Source organism: Salvelinus namaycush, chromosome 3 (assembly GCF_016432855.1).
Source record: "Salvelinus namaycush isolate Seneca chromosome 3, SaNama_1.0, whole genome shotgun sequence".
Classification (NCBI taxonomy): domain Eukaryota; kingdom Metazoa; phylum Chordata; class Actinopteri; order Salmoniformes; family Salmonidae; genus Salvelinus; species Salvelinus namaycush.
In genome coordinates, this window is record NC_052309.1 from 49,658,405 (window position 1) to 49,679,032 (window position 20,628).

General features: G+C 41.7%; 1 protein-coding gene across 3 annotated transcripts in view; it reads left to right on the forward strand.

The window, feature by feature from the left end:
- The window catches only part of LOC120032093 (gamma-aminobutyric acid receptor subunit gamma-2), a 69,802-nt gene that overhangs the window by 19,214 nt on the left and 29,960 nt on the right, over positions 1–20,628 (forward strand). For all 3 annotated transcript variants that reach the window (XM_038978037.1, XM_038978045.1, XM_038978051.1), the window contains exons 4-6: positions 3,705–3,925; positions 4,539–4,621; positions 6,357–6,494. In XM_038978037.1, the coding sequence (XP_038833965.1) occupies positions 3,705–3,925; positions 4,539–4,621; positions 6,357–6,494 (442 nt within the window). The remainder of the gene's footprint in view (positions 1–3,704; positions 3,926–4,538; positions 4,622–6,356; positions 6,495–20,628) is intronic.

The window sequence follows — 20,628 nt, forward strand, 5'->3', positions numbered from 1 at the left end:
TCAAGAGTTGGACACTTTTCCGGTACATGCCGAACGTTAGTGGCCATTTCGACAGGACAAGAGGACATCTTTCGACCAAAAGACGATGGTTCTGGACAAAGGACACCTTTCCCAAGATTCTGATGGGAGTTCTTCTAAAAGTAAGAACTATTTATGCTGATAAATCGTTGTTCTGTTGAAAAATGTTAAATGCATAAGCCGCCATTAATTTTTGGGTAGCTTCGCTTTAGCGCACCCTGTATTGCGCAGTAAGGTTAATTTTAAAAATGTAATTCAGCGATTGCATTAAGAACTAATTTGTCTTTCAATTGCTGTCCAACCTGTATTTTTTTAGTCAAGTTTATGAATAGTTTTCGATAAAAATAGGTGTCTTTCCAAGATGGCGCCGGACAGATTGCTTGAGTAGTTGGACACTTTTTTCATTGTATAAGCACGATTTGTGCCGCTAAATATGCACATTTTCGAACAAACTCTATATGTATTGTGTAATATGATGTTACAGGACTGTCATCTGAAGAATTCTGAGAAGGTTAGTGAAAAAATTAATATATTTTGGTGGTGATAACGTTATCGCTCTTTTTGCCTTGAATCAATGCTGGGGTGATGTTTGCACATGTGGTATGCTAATATAACGATATATTGTGTTTTCACTGTAAAACACTTAGAAAATCTGAAATATTGTCTGGATTCACAAGATCTGTGTCTTTCAATTGCTGTACGCTGTGTATTTTTAAGAAATGTTTTATGATGAGTAATTAGGTAATACACGTTGCTCTCTGTAGTTATTCTAGTCGAGTTGTGATGGTGGCTGCAATGGTAAACTATGATTTATACCTGAAATATGCACATTTTTCTAACAAAACATATGCTATACAATAAATATGTTATCAGACTGTCATCTGATGAACTTTTTTCTTGGTTAGTGGCTATTTATATCTTTATTTGGTCGAATTGGTGATAGCTACTGATGGAGTGAAAAAATGGTGGAGTAAGAAAAACGGTGTCTTTTGCTAACGTGGTTAGCTAATAGATTTACATATTGTGTCTTCCCTGTAAAACATTTTAAAAATCAGAAATGGTGGCTGGATTCACAAGAAGTGTATCTTTCATCTGGTGTCTTGGACTTGTGATTTAATGATATTTAGATGCTAGTATTTACTTGTGACGCTATGCTAGGCTATGCTAGTAGCTTTTCTACTGATGGGGGTGCTCCCGGATCCGGGTTTGGGAGGTGTTAGAGGCTAGCTACCGTGTCTTTGTGAGACGCAGAGTAGGTGAACAGATGATCTCCGCATGTGTGATTCCCACCGTGAAGCATGGTGATGGTGTGGGGGTGCTTTGCTGGTGACACTCTCTATGATTTATTTAGAATTCGAGGCACACTTAACCAGAATGGCTACCACAGCATTCTGCTGCGATACGCCATCATATCTGGTTTGCGCTTAGTGGGACTATCATTTATTTTTCAACAGGACAATGACAAAAAACACACCTCCAGGCTGTGTAAGGGCTATTTGACAAAGAAGGAGAGTGATGGAGTGCTGCATCAGATGACCTGGCCTCCACTATCACCCGACCTCAATCCAATTGAGATAGTTTGGGATGAGTTGGATCGCAGAGTGAAGGAAAATTAGCCAACAGGTGCTCAGCATATGTGGGAACTTCTTCAAGACTGTTGGTAAAGCATTCCTCATGAAGCTGCTTGAGAGAATGCCAAGTGTGTGCAAACCTGTCATCAAGACAAAGGGTGGCTACTTTGAAGAATCTCAATTATAAAATAGATTTTGATTTGTTTAACACTTTTGCTTACTACATGATTCCGTATGTGTTATTTCATAGTTTTGATGTCTTCACTATTTGTCTACAATGTAAAAATAAAGAAAAACCCTTGAATGAGTAGGTGTGTCCAAACTTTTAACTGGTACTGTATGCACATGAGATATTTCTATAGATATATTACATTTGCAAAATGTATGGGAAATTATGGGATTTTGTGTGTAGATGGGTGATAACAGAAATATGTTTAATCCATTTTGAATTCAGGCTGTAACAAAACAAAGTGTTGATTAAGTCAAGGAGTATGATTACTTTCTGAAGGCACTGCATGGAGGTAACTGCCAGAATAAAGGAAACACTTGTGTAAATGAGGGATTCAATGTATATTGAAAGCAGGTGCTTCCACACAGGTATGGTTCCTGAGTTAATTAGGCAATTAACATCCCATCATGCTTAGGATCATGTATAAAACTGCCCAGTTGCCCATTATTTTGGCTACCATAGAAGAAGAGTTCTCAGTGACTTTGAAAGAGGGGTCTCAAAGGAGCATAGGGGTTTTCAAGGGTGTGTGTGTATGTGTGTGCGTATGTGCGTGTGTGCGTGTGTGTGTGTGTCTCGGTCACCAGATCTCAACCCAATTGAGATTCCAGAGTGGCATCTGAGACAGCATTTTCCACAACCATCAACAAAACATCAAATTATGGAATTTCGCATTGAAGAATGGTGTCGCATACCAACAATAGATTTCCAGACACTTGTAGAATCTATGCCAAAGCGCATTGAAACTGTCCTGGCAGCTTGTGGTGGCCCAAGCCAGGAGGACGAGAATGAGGGGAGGAGGAGAGAGGAGTTGTGAGAAGCAGAGGAAGTTACCTGTATATCCCAGCCCTGTTGAATGGGAGACAGTGAACACTGCAGAAAACACTTTTCAGGGAGGTTATGAGGTTAGATAATACTACTGCTTTACAATGTAAAGTTAAGATCACTTTATTTTTCAGTTGCACACAAGATCCAACCGAAATGTGACTTTCACTTTTAACCCAACTCCTCCGAAAGACACACACACACAGGTTTTTGGAGAGGTCCGGTGGGCTGCCACACTGGGCACCCAGGGAGCTGTTATTGTGGGGGGTTAAGTGCCTTACTCAAGGGCACAACAGCAGGCAATGACTTCTAGGATTTGATACCCTCCGGTTGCCAGCTCACTTCCCAACAGATTGTTTTTCCTGTCAGACCCAGAATTCGAACTGGCCCAGTTGCTGGATCGCTAAGCTACCTGCCGCCCCAGGGAAGCCATTCTTTGCCCCGTTAAACATTTCATTTTCAGGTTGAGATGGTCCAGTTCAGCACCACTATTTCATCAGGACAAAGGATTCATGGCCTGAAAGGAAGCCATTTTTCTTAGAGAAAGTGCTCTTCCAACATATGGCTGGCAGCATTACACTTCAATGTAGTTGTAAAACTGCCCTCAGAATAAACGGTTTTGGTGGAACCTGGAGAGTGATTTGTATTAACAGTTCTGGATGTCTCTCGTTCCTGTTAAGGGTCTCAGGGCACTCGGATCTAGTTAATGATCCCAGGGTGCTCAATGGTAATGTTTTTATTCGTTGTTAAATTTCAACACAGACTTTAACATGTATATAAAGGATGACTGTGGATGGAATTCACTCAAAACTGCCATAGTGATGGGCTTTGTGTCTTTTGACACAAAGCCCAATAGTTTATGAGCTACTGCCTATGCACATAGCTCTTATTCTGAAATGGGATACATCTACCTGTGAGGGTTGTCTACCTTGTAGTAGTAGCAGGTTGTTACAGTAGCAAAAAACATTCTCTAATCTCATTTGGCCTTAGGAGAAATAGCTACTGCGTAATACCGCAATGCCGGTTTGATTGAATCGAGCATGTGTGTTTTTTTTTCTCTGCAGGAGTACACCATCGACATCTTTTTTGCCCAGACGTGGTATGACCGGAGATTGAAGTTCAACAGTACCATGAAGGTCCTGCGTCTCAACAGCAACATGGTGGGCAAGATCTGGATCCCCGACACCTTCTTTCGCAACTCCAAGAAGGCCGATGCCCACTGGATCACCACGCCCAATCGCATGCTTCGGATCTGGAACGATGGACGGATACTCTACACACTGCGGTGAGATGTCCAATGAAGAAGCACCGATGGATGAACCCGACACAAATGAGGGAACAGAGACTGTTTCCAGTTGACTGTATCTGACAGGCGGTAGTTCTCTATCGGCACTGATTGAGCTTTGGACCACGTTAATTATCCTAATTTGGTGCCCCCAGTTAAGAAAGGAGAGTAGCTTCAGCCTGGCAGTACTGATGTAGTCTAGTCTAGAGAACGCAGTGGTCTAGGATGAATGGTATCTACTATCTAGCTAGATAACTCTCTCTCGCATACTGTCTAATTAGAGGAGGAACTATGCTGGACTGGACTCCTCAACCCAGCTGTGATTGATGTTCTCCCAGAATGCAACCACAGTTCATTAATTCGTTAGGGAACTCCAACCTCACCAATGGCTAATTGTATCGTCCTAATGCTGAATAGAATGATACATGACAAAAGTGGATGGATGAGTAATGTCATTATTGCCCATTTTGTCATTTAGAAGGTTTAATGAGTCTGACTTTCAAGTCCACTGAATGGTAGAAATCAGACAGGATTGTTACAAAACAGAAGTATGTTAGACGCTTTGTTGACAACCCCAACCAGCACAGTAAACGGTGTGTTTTTCTGTTTGCAGGTTGACTATTGATGCCGAGTGCCAGCTTAAACTGAACAACTTTCCAATGGATGAGCACTCCTGTCCCCTGGAGTTTTCAAGCTGTAAGTCTGGCCATATGCTCTCTACTACCCCACCGTCTCGCTCACTCTCTCTCTTGCTCACATACACTCTATATATCTCTCTGCATGGCGTCCACATGCCCGCTTCCAACTGCAATAGCAGTGGCAGCCAAGAACAAGCACCATGCCATGCTGATGAAGACATCAGCACAGTGGACAAAATGCTCCCATGTTTTTTTCCCCCATTTTTACTATTGTGAGTTAGGGGAAAAGGAAAGAGACAGCAGTACATTTTGAGAAGGGAGAAGCAATACGTTTTTACATTGACCTCCAAACCGTAGAAGTTTAGATCCAGTACAGTAGCAGTGGTGGAAAAATTATTCAATTGTCGTACTTGAGTAAAAGTAAAGATACCTTAATAGAAAATGACTCAAGTAACAGTGAAAGTCACCCAGTAAAATACTACTTGAGTAAAAGTGTACAAGTATTTGGTTTTAAATATACTTAAGTATCAAAAGTAAAAGTATAAATAATTTCTTATTCCTCATATCAAGTCAACCAGACAACACAATTTTCTTATTTTTTACATTTATGTATAGCCAAGGGCACACTCCAACACTCGGACATCATTTACAAATGAAGCATTTGTCTTTAGTGAGTCCGCCAGATCAGAGGCAGTGGGGATGACATGGGATGTTCTCTTGATAAGTCTGTGAATTGGACCATTTCCCTGTGCTGCTAAGCATTCAAAATGTAACGAGTACTTTTGGGTGTCAGGGAAAATGTATGGAGTAAAAAGTACATAATTGTCTTTAGGAATGTAGTGAAGTAAAAGTAAAATATGACAAAAATATGAATAGTAAAGTACACATACTCAAAAAAACAGCTTAAGTAGTACTTTAAAGTATTTTTACTTAAGTACTTTACACCGCTATACAGTAGCTAGACAGGCAGGGTTGGTGAGAGAGACCACAGCCAGAGAAATCAGTGTTCCTCATGAGGAGCTGATGGGGATGGGGTTCGTGGTAATGAGCCTGTAAGTGAGCTACAGATGCACCATGGGACTGTCTTGGGAGAGAGCGAGAGAGAGAGGTTCCTAAATAGCTCCAGGGCAACAAGAAAGAGAAATGAGAGTTGAAGCCCTAAAAACATAAGAGAAAAACACATTTAAAATTGATGAAAGCCACGGATGATTCCAGTGGCTGAAATCAGTTTGAAGTGCATTAGCTTCCCTCAGTTGCAGCACACAATGCAGGATATTCTTTTTTTCAGCACACACTGAGAAAGAGTGCCACATTCACTGCAACCATTTTGTAATGTATCCTGAAAGCATAGCCATCTTTGGAAGAATAGAATGGCCTTAATGTGGACAGCAGATAAAGACTACAACCTTCAATCCTATGTGTTTAAAAATGTAAAAACCCACCACAGCTTGCACTTGGGAAAGTTGAGGTGCATTAAATCACCCCATTTAGCATGATGTAGGCCTATGCATTGTTGTTTTCTTCTCTGGACAGAAATCAACAAAGACTTGACTCAAGGTCAGTTGTTATTAGTGTCCAGTCACTATTTAGGATTGCACCGTACGATGTTACTGAATGTTCATTGTCCACTTTACATTACAGTGGCCTTAAACCTGATAACCATTGGAGTGCTACAGAAGTACATAGTGTAACACATCACCTGTGCAACACATTTTAATATGGGATGAATTCAGTCATAGACCACCAGGTAGTAATGTCCAGAGCTAACGGTCAACCCCCACCCCCCTGTTCAGATGGCTACCCCAGAGAGGAGATAGTGTACAAGTGGAAGAGGAGCTCCGTGGAGGTGGGAGACATCCGCTCCTGGAGGCTCTACCAGTTCTCCTTTGTTGGCCTGAGGAACACCTCCGAGATCGTCAGGACCGTGTCAGGTAATGGTCTCGTTCTTTTTCTCTATCTCTTTCACTCTCTGTCTCTCTCTCTCTCTCTGAGCTTCCCTGTTCTGAATGTGCTGTGGTTTACTCAAGGAGCCCCCCTTTCTGGCGCATGCAGCGTGCATGATATGTGCACCCTGGTGAATTAAAACGCTCTATGCCTAGTAACAGAGGAAAACATATGCATTATTTTAGGAGATGATCTTATCCAGAGCATACATTTTCGTATTCTGTTTGTATTGGTCCCCCATGGGAATCAAACCCACAGCGTTGGCTTTGCAAGTGCCACGCTCTACCTACTGAGCCACACAGGACATGTTGCATGCACACATTATCTGTTGGCGCATTCCACTAGAAACAAAGCAGGAAATTAATGAACCTGAGGAAAATGGCTCCTCGGCAGCTAAAGTTTATCAGAGGCTGTTTTTAGTTGTTGAATGCTTATTATATGTGGTGGTGTGTTAAGAGGCTTGTATAGAAATGTGTGGATTGGTTGGGTAGTCACCGTGATATTCTTTGGTGTACAGCCTGACAGGGAGCTTTACCTTTGGCCCACACAAAATGGCTGACAAGTTTCCTCTAAAAGGCCAAACCTAAATAGTGACAGTCATGAAGATATAATGCCATTGTAACAGTATAACTTTAAACCGTCCCCTCGCCCCGACCTCGGGCGCGAACCAGGGACCCTCTGCACACATCGACAACAGTCACCCACGAAGCGTCGTTACCCATCGCTCCACAAAAGCCGCGGCCCTTGCAGAGCAAGGGGCAACACTACTTGTAGGTTTCAGAGCAAGTGACGTAACTGATTGAAACGCTAGTAGCGCGTACCCGCTAACTAGCTAGCCATTTCACATCCGTTACACTCACCCCCCTTTCAACCTCCTCCTTTTTCCGCAGCAACCAGTGATCCGGGTCAACAGCATCAATGTAACAGTATAACTTTAAACCGTCCCCTCGCCCCGACACGGGCGCGAACCAGGGACCCTCTGCACACATCAACAACGGTCGCCCACGAAGCATCGTTACCCATCGCTCCACAAAGGCCACGGCCCTTGCAGAGCAAGGGGCAACACTACTTGTAGGTTTCAGAGCAAGTGACGTAACTGATTGAAACGCTAGTAGCGCGTACCCGCTAACTAGCTAGCCATTTCACATCCGTTACACCATTTTAGCAGTTATTTCCCCTAAATGGCAGCTACAGAAGAAGAAGTGATAACCAGAGGAAACACAATCTGTTAAAATGATCATGAAACGTGGCAAGAGTCTTTTTGGCTTCTGGAGGGAGTGCAAATGAAGAAAGATCTTAAAAAGATGCTCCATTTATTTAGATGTTTCGCTTACCGGTAAATGGATATTGATCACGCAGAATGGATCTATATTTAATCTGTTTAGGACTATGTCCCTGGCCTAAAGAAACAGACGTGATTGTATCAGACATGCTTTAGTAGAGCAATTAGGTCTTACATTTTCTTCAGATTACATCTCTGTATATTTAGAAGGCAATTGTTGTTGTACCGAAAGGTACACATTTTGCTATGTTCTAAGACACTTCCGGTTAGTTTTCCATTTACTGCGAAGGGGACATAATGTACGATGCATTTATTATATTGACTCTTTTGGTCATTGATTGTAATACTGGTGTCATTACACATATGATTGTTAGGCTACACTCTTAGAAACCTAAAAGGGTTCTTCTGCTGTCCCCATAGGATAACCTTTTGAATAACCCTTTTTGGCTCAAAAAGGGTTCTCCTATGGGGACAGCCGAAGAACCCTTTTGGAACCCTTTTTTTCTAAGAGTGTACAGATGTCAGATAGCCTATTAGTTTTTCAAAAACTCCATGTCGTGGTCCTAACTAGTATTGTGAAAGATGAACAGAATGTCTTTGATGACAACAGATCCAACTCCTTTCGGGCATATAGCCGTTATCAGGAAGTTGTGTTTGAGGTACTCTTTTAAGTAGCCTGTATATCATGTGAACTATTGCATGTGTAGAGAGTGAAATGTAACCTGACCTGTTGAAAGTGTAAAGCTGTGTATGGAGAAGATAAACTGAATGGGCAGCCACAGTCATTCAGACCTGTCAGTGTATGCATGCAGTGTGACGAAACCTGGCACACCTCATTTTCGTAGATTTAAAAACAAATAATAAATGACAAAGCAGCGCTCTCTATCTACCATGCACAGCTGCACTGACAGCTGTTGCCTTTTATATTCACATGCTAGCCTCAGATCCCTGGGATAATACTTTCTCTGAAGTCAGTGAACAAAACAGAGGTACGATACAGTGTCTTGGAAAGTCACTCACTGTCTATACAACTGAGAGGGAATTACATTGATTGGAAATAGTATACTATAATCAGACTGATTTTACTTTCAAGCAATAGATGCTGTGTGGGGGAGGACTAAGTGGAAAGTATCTTTCTATTCTTTTGACATATTGGTTAGATAAACAAAATACGTGTTCTGTTATATAACAAGGGAAAGTGAATGCCCCTGTTGTAATGGTGCAGTCCATTGTGGAGTTTGCCTCTGTTTAAGATTCTGGAACACACCATCTGGTGAAAATGTATTCAGAGGTAGCAGAGGGATCATGCCCTTGCACTCTGTATTTTAGCTACTGTTCCATTTGTGCTGATATGGGAAATGTTGACAACTGGTAGGGCATTAGGTATATTGTACATTCAGAGCACATAGCTGGAGTTTTATTTCAAGTTTGGCCATAAGCACATAAAGACATTAGTCACTTGATTAGCGTGATTTATTGAGTTCTGTACCGGTTGTAAAGCAAACCTTAGTAAGAAACAAACATCTTGTTAACAAGATGTTTGTTTCTTACTAAGGTTTGCTTTATAAGGACGCTGTGTCTGCTTTGATTTGGTGTTCATCCTCTGGCAATGTCAACAAACTTAGACCTTCACTATGTCACATCACATCAAGGCCCCTCGAGGGCCACCAGTCTACCTGCGGATCCCTACGTCCTCCTCAGACAGTGTCCTGATCTAGCCCCCTGCCGTTGCCCATTGGCTGCTGACAACTAAGGAACTAGCTTTACACGGGCAAGCAGTCCGAGAGTGAGAAACAGACAACACACTAGAGGATTTGTCTGTAAGTCATTGCAGTGTCTGCCTCCATACTTGGGTAACCTTAATGCAAACTCAACCCTTTAGTCACCGGGTTAAGCCGGGGGTCCGGAGCTGCTACACACCCGTCTGGCAGGCTGTTTCAGAGATCAGGGCAGATCATTGACAGGGAGGTGTGTGTGTGGGGGGGGGGCGTGGAGGGAGAGCAGGAAGAGAAAGTTGTTTGAGAGGAAGTTGTGTCAGACGTTGTTGTTTTCTTCCATTTGATTTGTCCCTAGCCAAACACAAACATTCATTTCTGAGCATTTGCGTTGACCCATTTAGTCCCATTGGTCACAATAGTGCGGGAAAATGTTTTGTTGTGCTTTACAGGCTCTAGAGAAGTTAAAGTTGTACTTATCAACAAATAAGTCCTATACTATGCATTATTAAGGTTGCCACAATCAAAAAGCTGCACTTTTACAGACTAATTTGGCAGCACAAGTCACTGTTCAACAGCTAAAAAAAACAAATACATATTTGACATTTAAAAATATTTGCTTTGTAAATGTAATGTTTAAAGGGTCTAGCTGATGGCCTTCATGTTCAATACATTGAATCCATGATGCTTGTGGGATATGAAAATATAATTGTTACCAATGGAAAAATACACTGGCTCTAACTTATTATATACAGTATATTTAATCATAGCAGATTATTTATTTTTTTGAAGTTGGGTTATGGATATACATTATATTTAATCATAGCAGATACATTTATTTTTTGATATAGGCTTACGGATATACTTGATCAAGATGATGTTACAGATGATTTTACAATTATCCATTAGCCTTTACATTTGTTTAAATCAGTGGTTTTGACTGTAAAATGCCATATTTTGTTATTTGAGGGGGAATTGGCCATGTATAGACCCATAAACTGAACTTGGGTAATAGCTAAACACATATTTAATGTCAATAGGTTTGTTTAGTGTCTTTTGCACAATGTTAAATCTTGCTGAATAGCCACAGGTGTAAACCTGGTTCGTATGGGTTTTTTGGGCTGAGATATGCAGATTTAGACCTGGTTTGTAGGAGTACTGGAGCTGAGGTGTAGGGATAGACCTGGTATACAGTTTATGAGTATTCAGGCTTCTGCACATTAAGGCCTGGCTAAGTTGACTAATTGAGTTCAAGCACAGGTGCAGACTTTGTAGGTAAGTAACTTGGAGCTGAAATACAGGAGTACTCCTATTTTTATGACAATTGAGGCTGACATGTCGCAGTTGACCTGTTTTTTTTGTATATTTTTTTTAATCAATATTGGGTTGGACATGCAAGTGTACACCTGGTCTGTAAGAATACTAGGGTAAACCTCTTCTATATGAGTGTGCCCATGGATTTACCTGGTTTATATGAGTAATGGGGTTTAGGGATACACAAGGCTCATACAGGTAAAGGGTCTGGATGGATGTCTATTGTCCATTTAAATGTCCATTCAAGTTTGCGGTAGGAAAAAAGTGAATGGGGTTGGGACATGTGTTATACCACTGTGCTATGAGTTTTCTATAAAATGATTAGCGTATACAGGTCGGAGGTCACAGGACTAAGATATGCAAATAACAGGATTAGGATGTGCAGCAAATAGCTGAATATAGGTTACTGTTGGTGATTTGGGGAACACAGGCCTAAGGAAAGTGGGTAACAAGGCTGAGACAGGCAAGTAACAGGGATGAGGTGTATTGGCAAAGGAACTGGGGTCTATGAGTAACAAATAGGACATTTAGGGCTAGTATATGGGTGTATCACATTCATTAGTCTCCTTCTTAGCACATTAACAGAATAAATGAATTGGAAAACCGTTGTTTAAACAGAGCCCGGGTTAGAGCTATACTCTCAACCGTAAAAAGAATCAATCGCATTCGGCATGTTTCAATTTCCATATTCCACATTTCCCCCTCTATCTCTCTAAGATGAATCATAGTATGGTTTTAAACAGAGTAGCTGATGGTTAATTTGTTATGTATTTGTGTGTGTGTTTTTTTGGGGCGAGTGCTATTCTTAGAGTGACCTTTTAGATGCTGTGGCGTACAGCTCTGTTGTCTGTGTGCGTCAGTCTGTGTGATTTAGCTGGAGTCGAAAAAGCCTCGGGACACATCATCATCCTCCTCCGATTATGGAGCCCCACAGTTTGCAGATGAAAATCTGGAGGCATTGTGGATGAAAGGAAGTGGCCGGGTCGAGGGGTGAGGGACGAGGGACAAGCACAGCACACAGGGCATAACGCCGCCCGCCCGCCCGCCTGGTTAATGCGTCATTGTTCTCTCCCCTCTTTAGCCCTTCAGTCCTGCAATGGGGGTCAGCAAAGAAACAAACAAAACGAAATACCAACACAGGATATTTTCTGAGGCAATCCCCTCTTAGGGTGAAGAGACAAACCTTGTGGAAATATAGTGACTGTGGTAGGGAGAGGTTTGGGAATCATCCCAGGGGCACCGTGGTAATGGGCTTGCATCAGGTTCGATAGAAGTAATCAAAAGCAGATTAAGGAGAGAAGGTGTCAGACTGTTAAAGAAGATGACCAAGAAGAAGTGAAAGCTCAACGTTGCCCTTTCACAGGGCAGTGGAATGAATGAAGTAGAAAAAATCAGGTCTCAATGTAGGCAGTTAGTGATTGCTGTTTTAACAGTCTGATGGCCTTGAGATAGAAGCTGTTTTTCAATCTCTCGGTCCCAGCTTTGATGCACCTGCACTGACCTCGCCTTCTGGATGATAGTGGTGGTTATTGTCCTTGATTATCTTTTTGGACTTCCTGTGACATCGGGTGGTGTAGGTGTCCTGGAGGGCAGGTAGTTTGCCCCCAGTGATGCGTTGTGCAGACCGCACCACCCTCTGGAGAGCCTTGCTTGCTGAGGGCGGTGCAGTTGCCGTACCAGAATGTGATACAGCCCGACAGGATGCTCTCGATTGTGCATCTGTAAAGGTTTGTCAGGGTTTTGGGTGACAAGCCAAATTTCTTCAGCATCCTGTTGCGCCTTCTTCACCACACTGTCTGTGTAGGTGGACCATTTCAGTTTGTCTGTGATGTGTATGCCCAGGAACTTTCCACCTTCTCCACTGCTGTCCCTTCGATGTGGATAGGGGGGTGCTCCCTCTGCTGTTTCCTGAAGTCCATGATCATCTCCTTTGTTTTGTTGACGTTGAGTGAGAGGTTGTTTTCCTGACACCACACTCCAAGTGCCCTCACCTCCTCCCTATAGGCTGTCTCGTTGTTGGTGATCAGGCCCACTATTGTTGTGTCGTCTGCATACTTGATGATTGAGTTGGAGGCGTGCATGGCCACACAGTCATGGGTGAACAGGGAGTACAGGAGAGGGCTGAGCACACACCCTTGTGGGGCCCCAGTGTTGAGGGTCAGTGAAGTGGAGATGTTGTTTCCTACCTTCACCACCTGGGGGGTGGCCCGTCAGAAAGTCCAGGACCCACGTACCTTTGTGTTAAAAGGGTTAGGAAGGATACACACTGTATACAGTGCATCGGAAAGTATTCAGACCCCTTCCCTTTTTCCAAATTTTGTTACGTTACAGCCTTATTCTAAAATTGATTAAATCGTTTTTTTCCCTCATCAATCTACACACAATACCCGATAATGACAAAGCAAAAACAGTTTTTTTTTTATGTTTGCAAAAAACAGAAATATTACATTTTCATAAGTATTCAGACCCTTTACTCATTACTTTGTTGAAGCACCTTTAGCAGTGATTACAGCATCGAGTCTTCTTGGGTATAACGCAACAAGCTTGGCACACCTGTGTTTGGGGAGTTTTTAACATTCTTCTCTGCAGATCTTCTCAACGACTGTCAGGTTGGATGGGGAGCATCGCTGCACAGCTATTTTCAGGTCTCTCCAGAGATTTTTGATCCGGTTCACGCAAGGACATTCAGAAACTTGTCCCAAAGCCAGTCATGCATTGTCTTGTCTGTGTGCTTAGGGTCGTTGTCCTGTTGGAAGGTGAACCTTCGCCCCAGTCTGAGGTCCTGAGCGCTTTGGAGCAGATTTTCATCAAGGATCTCGCTCTGTACTTAGCTCTGTTGTTCTTTCCCTCGATCCTGACTAGTCTCCCAGTCCCTGCCGCTGAAAAACATCACCACACCATCACCATGCTGCAACCACCATGCTTCACCGTAGGGGTGGTGCCAGGTTTCCTCCAGACGTGACGCTTGGCATTCAGGCCAAATATTTCAATTTTGGTTTCATCAGACCAGAGAATCTTGTTTCTCATGGTCTGAGAGTCTTTTAGGTGCCATTTGACAAACTCCAAGCGGGCTGCCGTGCCATTTACTGAGGAGTGGCTTCCGTCAGGCCACTCTACCATAAAGGCCTGATTGGTGGAATGCTGCAGACATTGTTGTCCTTCTGGAAGATTCTCCCATCTCCACAGAGGAATTCTAGCAGCTACTCTTCCTGGGGTCCAAATATGTCCAATCACCTCCTTGACCAAGGCCCTTCTCCCCTGATTGCTCAGTTTGGCCGTGCGGCCAGCTCTAGGAAGAGTCTTGGTGGTTCCAAACTTCTTCCATTTAAGAATGATGGAGGCCACTGTGTTCTTGGGGACCTTCAATGCTGCAGAAATGTTTTGGTACCTATCCCCAGGTTTGTTCCTCAACACAATCCTGTCTCAGAGCTCTACCGACAATTCCTTCGACCTCAGTGCATGTCAGAGCAAAAACCAAGCCATGTCAACTGTGGGACCTTATATAGACAGGTGTGTGCCTTTCCAAATCATGTCCAATCAATTGAATTTACCACAGGTGGACTCCAATCAAGTTGTAGAATCTCTAGGATGATCAATGGAAACAGGATGCACCTGAGCTCAATTTTGAGTCTCATAGCAAAAGGTCTGAATACTTATGTAAATAAGATATTTATTTTTTAAATTTGTAATAAATTTGCTAAAAATTCTAAATGCCTTTTTTCACTTCGTCATCATGGTGTATGGTGTGTAGATTGCTGAGTAAATGTTTTATTTAACCCATTTTAGAATAAGGCTGTAACATAACAAAATGTAGAAAAAGTCAAAGGGTCTGAATACTTTCCGAAGGCACTGTATGTATTTTTTTAAATTGATGTAGTTCTGTCCTTGAGCTGTTCTTGTCTATTAATGTTCTGTATTTGGTCATGTTTCATGTTTTATGTGGACCCCAGGAAGAGTAGCTGCTGCTTTTGCAACAGCTAATGGGGATCCTAATAAAATACCAATACCAAACTCATATTCATTATATAAATGAGCATGTTTTATTTTGTCTGGCTTGCCATTCCAAATAAAGTGAAAAAGGGAAGAGTTCTGAATACTTTTCGAATGTACTGCATAATCAATTTACCAAGGCAGAACAGCTGTGCTCCTATAGGAGCAAGTCTCTGAATCTCTGTCTTCCTCCTGGGTGATGCCAGTGATGAGAAGAGTAGATGAGTGGAGCCTTAGGCTGTGATTCAGACACAATCCTCTCTGCTGAGTAAAATACCTCCCTCCACGTCCAGCCTGTGACAGTCTAATAAGCCTATAATTAACACCTGGACATTGATGCTCCTGATAAGCCAAAGAAGAGTTTGCATTGGGAAAATAACTGCTTGTTTTCCTCACTATTGACTAACACCTGCATATTAGGCGCTTATGTAGCGCCAGAGAGGGGGATATCGCAAAACAGAGAGTAAAGAGAATAGTGAAATAGAGAGAGAGTGAAACAGGGAGCAGGGGGCTGGAGAGAAACAGACAAATTGAAATTTGAAATTCCAAACAGTTTTGACTTTCCACTGATTCTTTCCCTCATTTTCTGAAGTGTAACCGCAGCATGCTGCCTCGGATCGAGTCAGAGAAATAAACTAGGACACAGGAATACATTGAGCAGAAATGAAATCATTTGTGAGTGTGGGACATTTTGAGGCTGCGTGACAGTTGTTTGTTGCTGGCGCGAGATGGAGGCTGCGAGGCGAGAGGGGTATAGTGTATAAACAGGCCAGGCTGTTAGGGAGCTGCTGGTTGGCCCGCTCCCCAGTGTCTTCTGGTGCAGTCGGCAAGGCAAGGCTGCTATGCTGCCACATCCTGACATATCATTATCTTAGCTGGGAGAGCTGGGAGAGCTGCACTGGTGACCATCAGGGGGCTAGACTAGCCCAGCCAGCACACACTTTAATATCACTTCATGTAGCAAGGCTCATGCCATACAAACCTGAGAATTCACCTCTCTAAGCCATAATTTGGCTGATTCAGAAGTGAATAATGGAAAAAATATAAAACGGAACATGCAACAATTTCAACGATTTTACTGAAATAAATTCATTAGGCCATAATGACTGGGGAGGGGAGCAGCCATGGGGAGCCAGGCCCAGCCAATCAGAATGAGTCTTTCCCTACAAAAGGACAGAAATGCTCCTCAGTTTCATAAGCTGTCCAGGTGGCTGGTCTCAGACGATTCCGCAGGTGAAGAAGCCAGATGTGGAGGTCTTGGGCTGGCGTGGTTACACGTGGTCTGCGGTTGTGAGGCCGGTTGGACGTACTGACAAATTCTCTGAAACAACGTTGGAAGCGGCTTATGGAAGAGAAATGAACATTAAATTCTCTGGCAACAGCTCTGATGGACATTCCTGCAGTCAGCATGCCATTTGCACGCTCCCTCAAAACTTGAGACATCTGTGGCATTGTGTTGTGTGACAAAACGGCACATTTTAGAGTGTCCTTTTATTGTCCCCAGCACAAGGTGTACCTGTGTAATGATCATGCTGTTTAATAAGCTTCTTGATATGCCACACTTATCAGGTGGATGGATTATCTTGGCAATGAAAAATGCTCACTAACAGGCACAAAATATGAGAAAAATTGAATATTTCTGGAATATTTTGTTTCAGCTCATGAAACATGGGACCAACACTTTACATGTTGCGTTAATATTTTTCTTCAGCTTATTCGTCAACTAATTGTCACTTCACGGTTGCGTTCAAAATATTCACACTATTACCTGTGCAAATCACCTTTTCTCCTGGACTTTACTATTGGGAAAAGTGTGAAACGATGTCACAAAAGAATGGGGGCTGTCATCAGAAATCGTAGATATAAAAGTTTGATAACACTTTATTTGAAGAATCATGACATGTTATAACAGTCTAAAACCATGTCATATGTCACAACAGCTGACAACTTGTCATAATCACTCCTAATATTGTCATAACACTGTCATGACAAATACATTTAGACCTATTGTGGCAAATATTGTGTTATTTTTTGGGCTACCCCACAAGGCAAGTCATTCCATTACAACATAGCCTACATGTAAACAGTATGTTTGTTATATAACATTTCCTGAATTGGCAATATTTTTCTTGACAGTGTCATAACGTGTATTTACTTAGTCCAAGTAAAGTGACACAGGGTGGTCATAATGCTTCATGACAGTGTCATAAAGTGTATTTACTTAGTTCAAGTGGGAGAAATATCTACTTAAATATGATCCCCAATTAGAGACAACGATTACCAGTTGCCTCTAATTGGGAATCATACAAAACACCAAACATAGAAAATATAAACTAGAACACAACATAGAAATTATATACTAGAATACCCCCTAGTGACGCCCTGACCTACTACACCATAGAGAAACAAGGGCTCTCTATGGTCAGGGCGTGACATGCACAGTATGGTTATGGTCATAACACTGTCATGCCTTTCTATACCACAGCCCTGAATCTACACTAACATAAATTGACATAATGTTAACAGCATGACTATTAAACAGGTGTTAAAGTTACAGCATAAAAATAAAATATGTAATGAGTTCAGTTAAATAACATAATGTTTACAAATGGCTGTTGTTTCCCTGTGTAAACTTTGTTCAAAACTAAAATCTATGTTTTAAGTAAGAATAGGCATTGGTCTGAAGTGGAAAAAGAAAGGAAATTCACATGAGCACCACAATGCCTATTCCACCCATGCTCTACCAAGGTTTTCCAGCAAACAGCTTTGACCTACTACAGTAGCTAGTTACAAAGTAGCTAAAAAGTAGTAAGTAGTTGCAAATGTGGTAATTAGCTAAAATAATAAAGTGTTCTATAATGAGATTGGGAAAGTCAACCTTTGGGTTACTAGACATTTGTGTTATATGCCCATCCTTCCTCCCAACCAACCACTCTTGTTTTTGCCTTAAGTAGCCTTCTGTCTTAAGTAACAATACCAAAGCTAATATATGTACTAATTTCAGTGTCCCAGATTTACGTTTACTATGTTACATCTAGTCTATGGAATCAGGCTGCAACACAGCATGTTGCGCATGCAGTGACTTTGATGTTGTTGTTTTACACTGGTGCACTGTGTGCAGGCCCCTGGCTACTTTTTACTTGTGCATGGTGACTTCAGATTTTCTGTGAACACAGTGAACAGTAACTTGACACTGTGTTGACCAGTCAGCACACATTTGTATTATAAGAATGACAAGACAGCAGGAGAAAGAGCTTATGTCGGAGCTGAAATCTATTCTACACATGTTTGAAATAGTGATGTTGTCAGTCAAGTCTGCACAACTGAGGTCCTGTTTACGTGTGCATTTGGGGTTAAGCCGTTTACTATGCGGTTCATAACTAGCTTACTGTTTCTTAACAAAACAATTGACTTTCTCGACTATGGTTTGAGTGGTCTTGGTTGTTCTTCGAGGAAATGCAGTGTAGCTAACTGCAGTGTTTTACCTGTCTGAAATCTGGCTACCTCATCTTACCGTGCTTAGCTTGGTCTGTGCAATGCAAATGAACGTGAGTAGCATGGCAGCTGCCCAAAGTCTGGTGGTTTTAAACGTAATGCTTTGTGTAAGAAAGTATAATCTATTGTGGTGCATACACTGGCCAGACACATTAGCTAACGCGCTCCAGCGGGTAAATCTCTCTGGTCACCCCCAAAACCAATTCCTCCTTTGGCCGCCTCTCCTTCCAGTTCTCTGCTGCCAATGACTGGAACGAACTACAAAAATCTCTGAAACTGGAAACACTTATCTCCCTCACTAGCTTTAAGCACCAGCTGTCAGAGCAGCTCACAGATTACTGCACCTGTAGATAGCCCACCTATAATTTAGCCCAAACAACTACCTCTTCCCCTACTGTATTTCTTTCTTTCTTTCTTTATTTTGCTCCTTTGCACCCCATTATTTCTATTTCTACTTTGCACATTCTTCCACTGCAAATCTACCATTCCAGTGTTTTACTTGCTCTATTGTATTTACTTATTTACTGTATTATTGACTGTATGTTTGTTTTACTCCATGTGTAACTCTGTGTTGTTGTATGTGTCGAACTGCTTTGCTTTATCTTGGCCAGGTCGCAATTGTAAATGAGAACTTGTTCTCAACTTGCCTACCTGGTTAAATATAGGTGGGAGAGAAAAAAAAAAATGAAAAAAAATCCAATCCTATATTGGCTAAGTTTACTTAACTAGCTAAAGTTAATTGGCTATCATAGCAGCCAAAGACGTTCACGAGTTTATTTGTACATATTTGTTTGTGCTCCGATTACACACAAGTGTCTAGATCAGCAGTTTACACAACTTCAGCCTTATGTGAAAAACCTTACTTTGAAAATTATAGCTAGATAGCTTTCCTCACTTGTTGGTTAGCTACCTAGCCAACGTTAGCTCTCATCTGACTGGTATAACGTTCCATTAGCTAGCTAGCTAACTAATCAAAACAAAAACACATTCATTGGCTGTGTGTTAGCTAGCATGCTTTCAACTGACTACTGTTAGCTAGGTACATAAGCTAGCTGCTAGGCTTTGTACAATCAAGTTAAGGTTAGCTACGTAAAATTAGCTACCTAGTTAATCAAAATATCTGTTTGCCTTTATTGATTAACCTAAGCTTTAATACCACCATATACGTAGCTAGCTATAAACAGTAGCCTAGGTTTGTTCGCATACACTTCTTATGACTGGCAGTGGCAGCATTGTGCAAGCATCTGTGTCGTTGCCGAGCAACCAACCCTGTGTTAGAGTTTCGGCTAAAAGAGATGTTAGCATTTTCAGAAATGCTATGAAAAGGTAGCACATAGTTGGTTCTTAACGGACAGAAATGAGCATGTGAGAGCAATAAATTATACATTTAATAAAAATGTTGCACCTACAAACTTAGTAAATCTGCAATTTCTTTTGTCCAATGGTCACTTTATGGGTGCTATAGTCTCGTTTTAATCTGATGTCTCGAATTTGAGCAAGGTAAGCGCAATAAATATTCAGAAAAATCAATTGCTAATGACCCTGTTAACAAATACGGTATGTGGTTCTTGGTAACGGCTGAGCGGCTCATGGCGAGTGTGTTGTGGACCTCCAATCAAGTTGATTAGGATTTTTCATCGAGATTGGTGTCATATGGGCTTAAATATGGTGAAAGGAAGATTTTGATTTAACACCGAGCTTCATCCAATCCCTATTATTGACTATTGTCGCATCTTTAAATTTTCCATGTGGCTTGTCTAAAAGAGAACAGAATAATGTATCAAAAAATGAAACGTTGTTGAATGAATGAAAGCATCAAACCCAGTTTCAAAATAACTATACTGCCTCAGAAAGACTGTTCAAGACCTTGGCTCCTTGGATGCAGATCTCCAAATGCTCTGGATTATGGTCCCTCGTCCATTTGTTGACCACAAAGACCTTCAGCGCATATTGATAAAGGTATTGATAAAGGTCCTCTATACTCTTCAGCATCCTGATTAGTTAAAAAACGAAGTTAATGCACATAGGCAAAGCTACTAGAGCCATGATATCTCAGATGAAGACAACAAAGAATAATGATCAATCATTACATTGATTATTGAACTATTGTAATTTAACTGTAATTCTATGTGAGTGGGCTGGAACAGGCCTTCTGTCGTTGAGGTCCCTCACAGGAGGTTAGATTCAAAGTTTGTTTCTAGCATTCTCCCTCAAGGTCTTCACCTCCACCCCTGGATGCAGACGCAACTAGCTACATTCTCAAAGAAATAGCTAGCTAAGTAAAGAACATAAATTAGAATAATGCAGTGTTCCCGCTAAAAAAAT